The sequence below is a fragment of the Paroedura picta genome, chromosome 14 (genome assembly GCF_049243985.1).
Source record: "Paroedura picta isolate Pp20150507F chromosome 14, Ppicta_v3.0, whole genome shotgun sequence".
In the NCBI taxonomy this organism is placed as follows: Eukaryota; Metazoa; Chordata; class Lepidosauria; order Squamata; family Gekkonidae; genus Paroedura; species Paroedura picta.
The window spans coordinates 19,675,567-19,688,791 of NC_135382.1; the positions used below are offsets into that span (position 1 = coordinate 19,675,567).

At 40.3% G+C, this 13,225-nt stretch overlaps 1 protein-coding gene across 1 annotated transcript in view; it reads right to left on the reverse strand.

Moving 5' to 3' along the window:
* The window catches only part of CALB2 (calbindin 2), a 37,392-nt gene that overhangs the window by 9,556 nt on the left and 14,611 nt on the right, over nucleotides 1-13,225 (reverse strand). The window contains exons 2-5 of the mRNA XM_077310190.1: nucleotides 9,496-9,572; nucleotides 6,426-6,515; nucleotides 4,057-4,137; nucleotides 349-405 (exon numbers count right to left, since the gene is read on the reverse strand). Of these exons, the coding sequence (XP_077166305.1) occupies nucleotides 349-405; nucleotides 4,057-4,137; nucleotides 6,426-6,515; nucleotides 9,496-9,572 (305 nt within the window). The remainder of the gene's footprint in view (nucleotides 1-348; nucleotides 406-4,056; nucleotides 4,138-6,425; nucleotides 6,516-9,495; nucleotides 9,573-13,225) is intronic.

Here is a 13,225-nt window from a genome sequence, read left to right on the forward strand (position 1 = left end):
GTTCAATTCCCCACTCCTTCACATGCAGCCTGCTGGGTGACCTTGGGCCACTCACAGTTCTCTCAGAGCTTTCTCAGCCCCACTTGCCTCACAGGCTGTCTGTTGTGGGGAGAGGAAAGGAAAAGTGTTTGGATGCCGCTTTGAGATTCCTTTAGGTAGTGAAATGTGGGTTATAAAAAATCAGTTCTTCTCTTCTAAGTGTTCTTATTATATTAATTCTTCAGTTTGGTTTTGCATCCGAAAACATGCACCATTGGCTTCAGCAATTATTATTACTGTTATTGTTAGCTGTGAACCATTTTGTATCTTGTATCACAAGGATTCTTATGGACTTCTTGTATGACCCACCTGGAGCTCATTGGCTTCTATGTAGCCGCTGCGGTCCGTATCATATTTCCGCCAGGCCTACAGTGGAAACATGGTAGATTTGTTATAATTATTAGTGATCAATGGGAAGCCGTGACTTCTTCGGGTAGTAATGGGAAGTAATCTTTGATGGTGTTTTTTTAACCCAAATTATTAACCCACTTGTAATGCAGGTTAAAAAAATGCCTAGTAATCCCAGCGACATTTAGCAATCCCCTGATAAGCTTTTAGATGTTTTAATCAGAATTCATAACTTTGTTAAATATGTGTCATTTATGGTTAATGCCAAACATTCAGATGACCACCAATGGGGACTGTCAAAACATTTCACTGGTAACTCTCAAGGCCAATCAAATGTCTACGGCCAATGACCATTACTTACTGGTAATGACTTAAGCCTTTGCCCAGAGGTAAGCGTTAAAACTACATTTTGTTCTTTAACTATTTTTTTATTTTCTCCATTTTATTGGAAGACCCATCTTCAGTAAATGATGTATTTTCTTTGTTATTTACTGGTAAATGATAGCATTTTATCAATGTGGTCTTGGAAATGCCTGGAATTCCTTTCTCTCTTTCAAAATTATGTTTTTAATGGAATGGAATATGATGTGACATATAACAATAGTATAAGAATTTTATGCCAATAAAATGACGCTAGCATAAGAACATGATAAAGAGTGCACAAATGTAACACTGTCAAAGATATCAACATTATAATCAAAATACGACTCCCCTATAAACTTAAAATGTATTCAGAAAAAAACACAATCCTGTGCTTTCTTGTCCCCCAAACATGATTAACACTTTCTTCCCTTTTCCTTCAAAAAAAATCTGTTTACACAGGGGATTGTGGACCTGTCTGAACCTCCCTTAGGCTCCCCATTTAAGTAATCTGCCATTACTGAAGAAGTAATGCAGTAGGCAATTTAGCTGCTATTAACAAACTGATTCCTGAGTCAAGATCAGCCCCCTCAATTCCTTCCTTCCTGTAATATATCAAAAAAGTCAGGAGGAACTTTACTTATCAAGCCAACTACTTGATGTCTTAATGACTAGCTATGACAAGACCAGAAGATATGGAACATAATATATATTAATAGACAGGCACCTTCCCCAGATATCTATAGGAATTTGCTTTCTTTTACAAGATTCCTAATGGCATGTAGTCCATAATCCCTCCAAATGAAAAGTATTTCCTAAAAATTCTTCAGCTGTCAGTTACTCATCTAAAAAATGTTGAGAGGCTCATATTTGTACTAAACCAACTCTACTGAAGCACCATTGCATCTCATGTTCTTCCTTGAAAACAAATAAGACTTTTAATTTTTTTTGCATGAGAACAGATTCTATTGACAATGTATTTGTCTCAAGGATAAACTGATCTCACGTGGCCTCTAATTTAACTGCTTTATAATACGGTTTGATGCTAGAAGCCCCAAATCCTCCCTCCCTCTCTTTTATACAAAGGGTTTTAGTATGCAGCCTGGGTGGATTAACCAATCAAATGAACTTAAATATCAACTTCTGCCAGCTATCTAATGGTGTGGATTTAACTTGCAAAAGGATTTTAATAAATAAGAAAAGAATTTTTGGCAGAATATTCATCTCCACAGTGGGGACTTTCCTAGCCATCAAAGACAGAGGGGATGCCAAAAGCTTATGTCTTTTTCCACCTCCAAGAATAACATCTAATGATTATTTCTAACCAATGAAATATCTCCAAATCCTAGATATTTAATATAATCCATTTTCCTTACCGTGAAGTAAAATTTAGCCAGTTCATTTTTTTACAGACTGTATTTATATTAAAGACCCATCTATTCTGATTTGTCTAGATTAACCTTGTACCCTGAGGCTTTACTAAATGAATTCAAAAGCTGTACCAAGTCTTTAACAGATTCTTTAGGATTAGGCAGGAAAATGTTCAGAATTATAAAGAAATGAAATGTTCTCGGACATTTTCGTGCACTTATTAGAAACAACCATTGCCCCCCTCCCATCAAATCTGGGTCCAAAGTTTTGTAAATACAAGTCTGACATCAAGAGCTGTCATGTGTATGGAAAGGAAGTAAAACACCTGAAGCACACTTGATGACTCCACCCCTCCCAGAACATGACTTGGAGTGAAGAGGGGGATATGCAACTCTTTGGTTGTAGCAGCAGGGCTTAGGGGGGCATGGTTCAGAGCCTGCATATTTGCAGCTAGCACACCGGTGAGGGGCAGAACCAGGTCTGGGCCTTTAATCCAACAGAATTCAAGCTATCCCAATAATAGGTTTTGGCCCTATTTGAGCCAGGTGATGACAACCCAATCAGGATGTGTTCTTGCTGGAACCCTCTAGAAAATTACCTCATATCTCCCGATTTCCCCCTCCCATGCTGTTGGCCATAGGTTCTCATGATGAGCCAATTATTCTGTTCCTTGACAATAAGGGTCAAGTAGGCAGAAAGGCCCAATTAAAAACTCTTGCAAGATGGAATCAGGAGTGCTTTGTTGCACACTTGTTTTAATACTGCATTGTTAGTAACATGATGTACCCCACCCAGAGTTGGCCTGGGTGGGGCAGGTTATAAATGTAATTACAAATAAACAAGCAAAAAAAGAGAAGGGGTCCAATTCCTTGCTAAATTACTGTTTGGTGTCTCTGTACATGAGATCTTCATGGCTATGCAGAGGTACACTGTGAGTGTATATAATTCTGAAGCACTCTGCCCCACACATTTCTGTGTTTCTAGATTTGACATTGATCCATAGTCCATACTCTTCCTAAAACACAGAAATAAATAACATTATGTCCCTTAATGGACATTATTTCTGCTTTTTTAATGGTGGGCAGGCGAGTGACTTGTGCAAATAATCAGTATCCCAAATCAAGGCTCCCGGATCAGCCAAGGTACTAACTCAGATGTCGTCCCCCCACTCCCTCCCCTTCCACTGCTAGCCTGTTTCTGTCTAGAACAAGGTTGGGTCAACAGGTCAAGGCTTCACATCATGATTATAAGAATTAATATTTTAAGCACAAATTATTATAAGTGGTGTCATTAGAGTGGGATCAAATTCGTAATTAATTGCCTATGCCCGCCGTAGAACTTGATTTGCCTACAAGCCAACAATAGAGGAGCTCAGATTTCATTGTGACACAGGATTGGTTTCCTATTATTCATTTTAATTGCCTGGATGGGTTGCTGTTTCACAGCTGTTGGGTTTATGTCCAACGATGGTTACATATCAGCAACTGTTCATTTATTTATATGGCACCTGCTTAGGGAGCACCCACTTGTTTCCTCTCTAGAACACAGATGGCATCTGTCCATGGCCAACCATAATCATCCATGGCAAATACACCACAGCTCTGTTTACTTGTCCTGGCAACCTATGCGCTGATAATCAAAACTACCACCCTCACGCTGCTACTAGTACCACTATGGAGAAAAGACAGGTTTTTAAAAGTCCTGAGTTTTCCCCCTTGAAGTGCTAGTAAACCCACCCTCTCATGCTGTGATTAGTTAAAGGGCTTGAAGGGTTAAGCATCCTTCCCTGCATATCCCCTATCTGAATCAGAACTGTGAATGCTTCTATCATTTACCTTTCTAAAAAGGGTGGAGATCTGTCAGATCTTGATCACATATATTTTGATCCTAGGTTTCTGGAATCTTTTCCAAAGGAGAGAGCAGGCATCAAGTTCTTACCTCCATGAATTCAGCACTGGATCCGACATCTTGTCGAAAACACAGCAGGAAGTTCTCCTCTGTGGGCAAGATCTGTGCCAGCTGATGAGGAGGGGGGGGCGGAGAGGATCAACACAAGGACATCAGAGAGGAAGTTAAGTGCATGCACACAAACATACCTTTCCTTCCTGCCTTGTTATGACATTTTGGTAATGGGGAAAAAATAGTCACAGGGTGTGGTAGTGTGTTCCCTCTTATCAGCTCAAGGTGAACATATCAATTAGCATACTATAGACTCTCCAGGGAACCCCTGGCCACACTATAAAATGCCAGGTAAGAATACAGCAGGAATCCAGGTGAAGGTACTCTGAAACATACCTGAGAAAGATACAGATTAAATCTCATCTGCCTTATTTTATGTGTTTGGCTCAAATTCTGTGTTTGTCTCGAAATTCTCCTGGTAAAATTCAAATGAAGGCTAAAATGGCCAGTTATTGAACCTACATGTGACTGTGTCCTCTTATCTTACCTCTGCTTCCTTGCCAAGGATTACTTTGTATAATTTTCCCATTTTCTTGTGAGGAATGACAAGCTTTGCTTATAGACTAACAAAATTTGTGGCAGCATTCGTGAGTCACTGCTAACTTTGGAACAAAATCACAGCCCAGTGGCACCTTTAAGACTCTGATTTTGCTTTATTGCACTGCTTCAGACCAACATGGCTATCTACTTGAATCTGCTAACTTTGAGGTAAGCTAATATCCTGGCACTTACTCTTTTATACTGCTATAGACAAATGCAGTTATCCATCCTAAGCTTTACATGCTATTCAGTAAGATGCAACTTCTAAAGCCCAACTGTTTAGCTCAGGGGTAGTCAAACTGTGGCCCTCCAGATGTCCATGGACTACAATTCCCATGAGACCCTGCCAGCAAATGCTGGCAGGGGCTCATGGGAATTGTAGTCCATGAACATCTGGAGGGCCGCAATTTGACTACCCCATATTCTTAGGCATTTATTTATTACATTTTCATCTAGCCTTTGCTCTGGGCAGATCAGAATGGCTTATGTGGATCTCCCTACTAGTTTTTCGTTGGAGCAACATGTAAAGTAGGTCATGGGAGACACAGAGAATGGCTCATGCTCACCATTGAGGATTGAATTTGATTGACTCCATCTTGATAATCCCACAGTGACACTTAAACCAATATAACATATGGGTATTTCTTAGCCACATCAACTTCAGTAAACAGCACCTGATGTTGCTAAGAATACAACAAGGGTGAAAGGAGACAATGGTGGGAAGTTGGAAGTCATTTTTGATCTCTATGGAGGCATAGTTTATTCATTCATCCATTCATTCACTCAGCAAATTACTGGCAGTCATCCATGAAACCTTCACCAGCAGTGATGGCAGAGGATCAAATTATCTGTGCAATGCTGGACTTACGTCTCTCCCAAAATATAACTTGAGGACATCCAATAAAGCTGATGGGCAGTAGATTCATGTTGGGCAGAAGAAAATATTTCTTCCTACTGCAAGCAATTAAAATGTGGAATTTGATGCCAAAGGATGCAGTGATGGCCACAGGCATAGACAGCCTTAAAAGGGGATTAGACAGATTTATGGTGGATAGATCTATTACTAGCCGTGGTGACTAAAGGAAACCATAACATTCAGAAGCAGTAAATTTCTGAATAGCAGTGCCAGGAGGCAACATTGAGGAAAAGTTGGTCCCTGTGGTCTGTTGTTGGCCCTGCAGAGTAACCAGCCAGCCACTGTGTGAAACTGGAAGCTGAACTACATAGACGGCTGGTCTGATCCAGCATAACCTGTGTTCTTATGTCATTAAGCAAATGGGCTCCTGCAGAGCTCACAGCTGTAGTCTTTGTAGTTACTGAGACAAATCTGAAAACCTATTGAGCATTCCTGCCCAAGGCTTTGAAACTCTTACTTTGAAAGTCAGAGAAGGTCTGCATTTGACTGAAGAATTCCTTCTTGATTGAGCAAAGACTCAAGTTGTCTTGGTAGAGGTCCACCAAGAGGAAAAAATACCTCTTTGTTTACTACTTAGTTTCATCTGTCCCCTTTTTCCTGAGGTCCAATTTTCCTTCCTAAACTGTTGACTGAACTGGGAAAGGCCTGAAATCGTGTGATGAAATGAAGAAGGCAAATTATAGCTCTGCAAAATGGCCCAATTTGCACAATCCAACATGACCACTGTAGAGGACACATTCCTTCAAGAGCCCTGGCATTTCTTGTGTCCAATTGCCTTCTGCCCAGGAGCTGTATAGCCCACCCACAGCATGTGACAACCACTTTGATTGTGATTGGAATGAAACTAGGCTAGTGGTCCTGGACTTGTACCCACTGTATTTATGTAGCTCACCTCAGACAGTTCAATTCTGCCATCTGCATTTTTGTCATATTTTCGCATGAATTCCTTCATCTTTTCTGCAAAGTTGACATTCTTAGATTCCTACAAAAAAGAATGAAGGGTCATCCTTCTGTTGCTAGTTATGGAGAAGAACCTCCTAGAGAAGAACCTGCCTCCGTTTGTTGCATATATGCTGCAGTAGTTCAAAACATGTTTTCAGGATGCTTAGCATCTTTCTTGTTCTAACATACACACCCCTTACTTGCAGGGGTGTATTTTTAAATTCACCAAGCATATTTTGCAGTTTCATTGTTTTCAGCAAGCATTGTCCTCTTGTAGCGGCCTCGTCTAGCATCTTATAAAATGGCAAGACTTAGCATGCTCTGCCAAATCAGGGATTCTTATGGATAAGATTCCACTTATGGATAAGATTCTACCCCAGCTGCAAGTGTTAAAACATCTTGTTAATTCAACAAATAACCAATAGCAAAAGGGAGGCAAAAATACTAAATAGGCAGATGGAACCTGAGGGATGAAAACCACTATTTCCGACATGAAATTTGAGTCCAGTGGCATCTTTTAAGATCAACAATGTTTTATTCTGGGTATAAGCTTTTGTGTGAACACACACTTCTTCAGATACCTGATAAAGCTTATATCCAGTATAAGTTTTTGTGAGTCAGGGCTCACTTCATCAGATGTCTCCATTAAGTGAACACTTTTATAGTCTTTCTGCTGTGAATGTGGATACTCCAATGCACCTGTTGAGTTCTGAATTACAAAAGCACATTATTGAATAAAATTCTGTTACTTGCTAAGGTGCCACTGGACTCCTGCTTCCTACATCAGTGTTTGTCATCCAGGACAGAGATTCCTGCTATTTATGACTGGAGTTCATGGCTAGAATACCCTTTTCCCAGTCCCTTTATGCTTTTCCCTCCAAGACTTTATAGCTCTATGGGATTTAGTGCATCCATGGAAAAAAACCCAAGGAGCATTCTGCAAGTGGCTGAGCCACAGAACAGTCTGAAGAAAAAGCATATTAAATACACTGGTCTTCTCTTAGTATGAGCTTGTAAGACACCCACTAAAGAGACTGAATGGGTATGTAGATCTTGGCATATAAATTAATAGCTAAGTGAGTGGAGTTTGGAGTAAGCAGTGAAGTGGCTGAGTTTGCAGATGACACTAAACAGTGAAAACCATGGAGGCCTGAGAGGTGCTCCGGTGGGACCCTTTGATGCACAAGTGAGCATCAGTGTGGCAAATAAAATTCAACATGTACAAGTACAAAGTAATGCATAGTGAAGCCAAAATCCCAACTATAAACATACATTGATGGGGTCCAAGCTGGCAGTAACTGACCAAGATCTTGGAGTCATGGTAGATAACTTACTCAAAATATCGACTCAGTGTGTGAGTGCAATAAAAAAGGCAGATGCTATGCTGGAGATTATTATGAAGAGAATTGAAAACAAATCAGCCAGTATCATTATGCCTCTGTATAAATCCCTCATTTGGAATACTGTGTACAGTTCTTGTCACCACACTTAAAAAAAGATTGGAAAAAAGGCAACCAAAATGATTAAGAGGATGAAACACCCTATGAAGAAAAGTGTCAAAGGTTAGGGCTGTTTAGCTTGGAGAAATGACAACTGTGAGGACATCTTGTTTTCTGGTTTGATTTTTTTCCTTTCCTGGATGTGTGGTCTATGTTCATGATTTGCAAAGGGACATACACCAAACAAGAGCTGGTGCATCTTGAGACAGTGTCAAACAAGTGACTAAAGCCTAATGCACCAACTTAAAGAGTATTGCAGTATCATTGCACAAAAAAAGTAATATTTGGTCACCTTTATGAAGAAAATTGACTTCTGACAAGTCATTGAATACACAGCATACATTGGCCAAGCCCCACCCCACTCTAAACCTTAGACAAAATACATTTCACTAACCCTCTGTTGACATGAGGCATAGAAAAATCTACAGATTAAGCCACAGATCAGAGGATTATACGGCAGTTCCTGTATGCCATAAAAGTGATACTGCACTGTTTCTATTTTGTAGACTTAAAGAAGGAATGAGTGAAGACATAATGTGCTATTTGGTGTGCAGCCACATGACATATGGAGATGCCTGTCTGATTCTGTAGCCTCTGGTCCTCAAGAAATGGGGACTATTAATGTTACTCCCCCATTCACACAGGATACCAAACAGAATTACACCCTGTTCCTCCTGCTCTTTTATGTCTGCAGGCACCTTATCCCCCTTTTCTTTTTCTCATTCCATTTTTCATTTAATTCTTTTCATCCTTGTTCTGTCTATCACACATATTACCCCTTTTCCTTTTTTGTGTCTTTCCTGACTCTCCTGTACAAACAGTCCTGGCTCTAGACATCTCATTTTGAGTCTTTGGTCTTGGGCAGGTGAGCTTCTGAGTAGAAGGAATGCACCCTAGCATGCATCACTGCCTGGTGTAATAAGCAGCTCTCAACTGACTGAAGACATCACTGGCAGTTTTGAACCCGGGCCCAGAGCCATGCTCCAGGTGCCATTACAACCATAAGCAAAGTGACCACCCTAGACTTGAAGGGAGCCACAGTGCCATCTAAGGTTGGAAAATTTCCTGGATGATTGTAGATGGAAACTGATGAGGTTGGAGTCTGGGAAGGGGTGGGAGCCCAGCAGGTTATAATGTCATAGAGGTTTCCCTCCAAAGTAGCAATTTTCCCCAGGAGAATTGATCTATGTTATGCTTGCTTTGGATCCTGCTATTATAGATTACTTCTAGGTGGGACTGTTGGATCCAACCTAAATAGCCCCTGATCCAATGGTATGCAAGGGGAGGCAGTGTGTTTAGGATCTGGTGAATGAGCAGTACTAAGGAAGTTAATATTATAAGAGGTTGTAGGCAGCTGATATCAGCTTCCCTTGCAGTCTGACTCCTCTATACCTTTACTGGAAAGAAAATCTATTGAATATAGTAGACTTACTCATAAAAGGTTGAAGACTGGGTAAGGAGGAGTAGCAAAAATTGAATGACTGTGTTAAAGTACAAGGAGGAGGAAATAATGCTACTTACCACACCAGCTCCCTTCCTAGCACTCTCCAACTCTCGGAAGAAGTTTTCCAGCTCTTTCCCTTCAATGTAACCATTTCCTGCAAGAAGGAATGTGATATGAATCAAAGAGGGCATAAGCGCTTATTGGCTCTGATGAAGACTTCTGTGAACATGTAGGATGGCGACAGGCCTACATTTGTTACAGGCTTGTCATATCTTTCTCAAGTTTAGTTCAAATAATAAGCAAACCAAGAAGGTAAAGAAACTCCCTGGATTCTGTCCCTTCAGGTTGTCTAGCATCTGTGAATGCTCTGGCACAGCCTGCATTCACAGCAGAAAGATAACAAAACTGTCAGAAAGAAAGGTAGGGTGATGTACAAGCTAGACTTGTAGCACCCTCCAAGGAAGGTGTGGGAGATGGACCATCCACAAATGCAAACGTTGCAATGACTTAAATTAAAAGAGTGCAGAAGTGGCTTTTTCTGCCATTCAGATCCCTGGGCACTCTGGTCTTCTTTAACAGGAACCAGCAAGTATGAAAAGGAACAAGTAAGAGGTGACCAGTATGCTTATTTATTAATAATATCTCTATGAAACCACTGGGAGATTTACAGTGCAGTGGTAAGAACTGAATCTCTTTAGAAGGCTGTAATTCTGTTTAGGATTACGCTGTTACAGCAGAATGTCTCTTTGCAGGCTTTTTACTGGTTTGATCATTTTGGCTTGACTCTCCGTTGAGGGCATGTTTTCTCTGCTCCTTTTGCTCTGGTGTGATTGATGTTTATATCCTCAATTAGCTGCCAACAAGACAAAAAATGTATGCTGTTTTTTCTGTTTTCAGTTGTTCTGAAGCTGTGGGGTTTTGGGAAAGGTTGCTGCCATTTTTATTTTGCTGACAGGTTTCATTGCTGCCTAGCGGTTGGCTTTTATTGATTATCATTTGATTATTGCTTGAATGTTTTGCCTGAAATCTGCCTCAGGGGCGCATTTGCTAAGAATGCGTGAGATAGGAATCTTTTAAATATGTGTATGTGGTTTGGATTAAAACAATTTTTATGAGACTTTTTAAGGGACATGGCTATATGATTAAATATCGGTTTGCCTGAACCCACTAGGAAGGTGTGGATAGATTTCTTATTTATTTCTATCTCTCCCATGTGTATCAAAGTAGATGGTACAGGAAACTGCATATGAATGTGGGGCATTCAGGTTATGACACTGGGGCTGAATCACGTAGGCTGGCAGTTTTGCGTACATAGTTTCACTATAAGATTTATGGGGCCTAACATGGGTTGGGATTGTGTCTAGTCAGAGGGGTTTTAAGTCTTGTTCCAGGGTTATTTTAATGATCTGGAACAATCATGTATCAGTGTTGTTTGTGCCAGATCGTGTATTTGTGCGCCTGAAAGTTATGTTTAAATAACTACTGGAAACTCTGCATATGGAACTAGCATTTTTTCTAATTTAGCTCTGAAAGGCGGACATAGACCACTAGAAAGGGACCTTCTTTGAAATTAGCTGAAAGTCATTTGAAGCCACGATAACTTACTGAACTTCCAATGTGATGTTTTCAACTATTTAAAAATCAGCACCTTCTTTCACCTCAAAGAGGACATTTTCAAATTTTGTGCATGTTTAGTGGTATTTACCTTAACATAATGAAAAACTGGGTCTCATTTGAGAGGAAGTCCCAGGAAAATCCAATGCACCAACAGTCCTCAAAGTTCCTCTATACAAGATATTTTAAAAGCAGCATTTACCTTACCAAAAAAGAATCTCCCACCCCTGAAATTATTGGTTGAGTCTTGCATAAAAACAAAGCTACTGGAAGTCCGTCCAGGAAATCCTTTGAAAAAATAACCCCCTTATAACATAATCTCTCTTAGCTGTCATCAGTTTCAGTGGGGTGTGATATTATGGGACCATAAAAGACGGGCTTGTTGAAGCATGGAGGGATGCCGTAGTTGAATAGTTGGGTAGAAGGGAATTTTGTCAAGAGCTGTTTGTCATGCAGAGTAGAGAAAAACATCACTGACTGGAACTCTGCCTTCTCACAGCAGTGAAAATGCTGGAACCAAGTTTGCATCTGGGCATCCTCTCCAAACCCTAAAATTCTTTCTAGGTGAAATCAAATTTACATTTCTAAAATTTATGTTACACATTAAGACATAGAGAAGTGGAGGTGCACTATAGATGATATGAAAAGTTTGTATTGTTAAGTAATGGAATCAAGCTTGATTATTACAGTGGATTTAGAGCAATGTATTATGCACGCTCAGATTTTATATTTGTAATTTTTGCATAAGTTTGGTTAAGACTAAAAAAACTTTAAAATGAATTAATATGTAAGATAGTGGCTCCCAACCTGGACTTCGGACTGAAACTGCCTTGGACACCATGGTTGGAAACCTTCACCCTTGGAGATAAGACTGGGGGAATATACTGCCTAAGTTGTGAGATGGAGAGGTCCCAGACATAGTGCTGAGATGTTTCTCTTTCACCCCATTGCAGTTACCACTAGGGATGCCAACCTCCAGCTGGGGCTGGAGAAGTCACAGAATTACAATTGATCTCCAGCTCACAGAGGTCAATTCTGCTGGATAAAATGGCTGCTTTGGCATCATGCTTTGTTGAAGTACTTCCTCTCTTGAAACCCTGCCCTCCCCAGGGTCTACTCCCACATCTCCAGGAATTTCCCAACACACAGTTGGCAACCCTAGATACTACAAGATTTCAGAGTGCCTTCTATACTGTTTAATGTCCATTTGAAATTGCTTCAGAAACCAACTGGTAGTCTGGGATTAGATGTTATCAGGATACAAGTTACATTCAGTGCTGTATCTCTTTTTCATCTCATGCAGGTGTGGAACTGATGTTCCCAACAGGTGTTTGTAGCCTGAAATGAATGGGAAGGAAGCTGACAAACTGAAAATCATTATGTACAAAATATATGATCAATAGCTCAGTTGCCCTGGATGAGACTTTCTGTTTCCTAACAACCAGGTTTGCAATTTAGTAGGCTATTGGATCTGGTTCTGCTCCTGGGTGTTTGGGTGGCATTTGGGAGCAGTTTCATCATTTGGAGTGCCAGCTGGATGTTCTTTAATGGAAGGGAAGGACTTATCCCATCACCCAATTCCTCAGTAACTGCCAGAATAGATTACTGTCATGTGCTTTGAGTGGGATTGCCTTTGAAAAGCATTCAGAAACAACTGGTGGACCGAATTGGATTGCCCTTTTAATATCTTGCAGAGTTCTGGATATTTTGATGCCCTCAAGCTTCTGTAGAGTGAAGATGGGATCACAGTAATATATGTCCCTGTACCTATTCAAAATTCAATCTGGCAGATTTTCTACAATAATGACAGTAGTCAATGGTGATTCATTTTATCGTTTCCACCAACTACTCCTACATAAGTTATTTCTGTGTCATTGGGAAAATCTTCTTGAGGAAAGTGCTGCTTCAAAAAACACAGTAGCAGTCAATCTTCCCTTTTTGGCCATTTCCTCTGCACTGAGTTCATAAAATGTTCTGTCTTCCTAGTGGTAAATTGCCACAGCTCTGTCAGCCTTTTGCATCAGTGTGGTTTTGTTTATTTTTTGTAAAATCAGTAGCTTCAGCAATGGTCTCCTGTGTAAAGTTGTCCCGGAAGAGTGCCTGTTATTTTATATGAGGTCCCTGGAGGGATTTGGTTGTCTCTAGGGTGATATTAAACTAATTTTGCAGTGTCTCAGAGAGAGGCCATGCAAA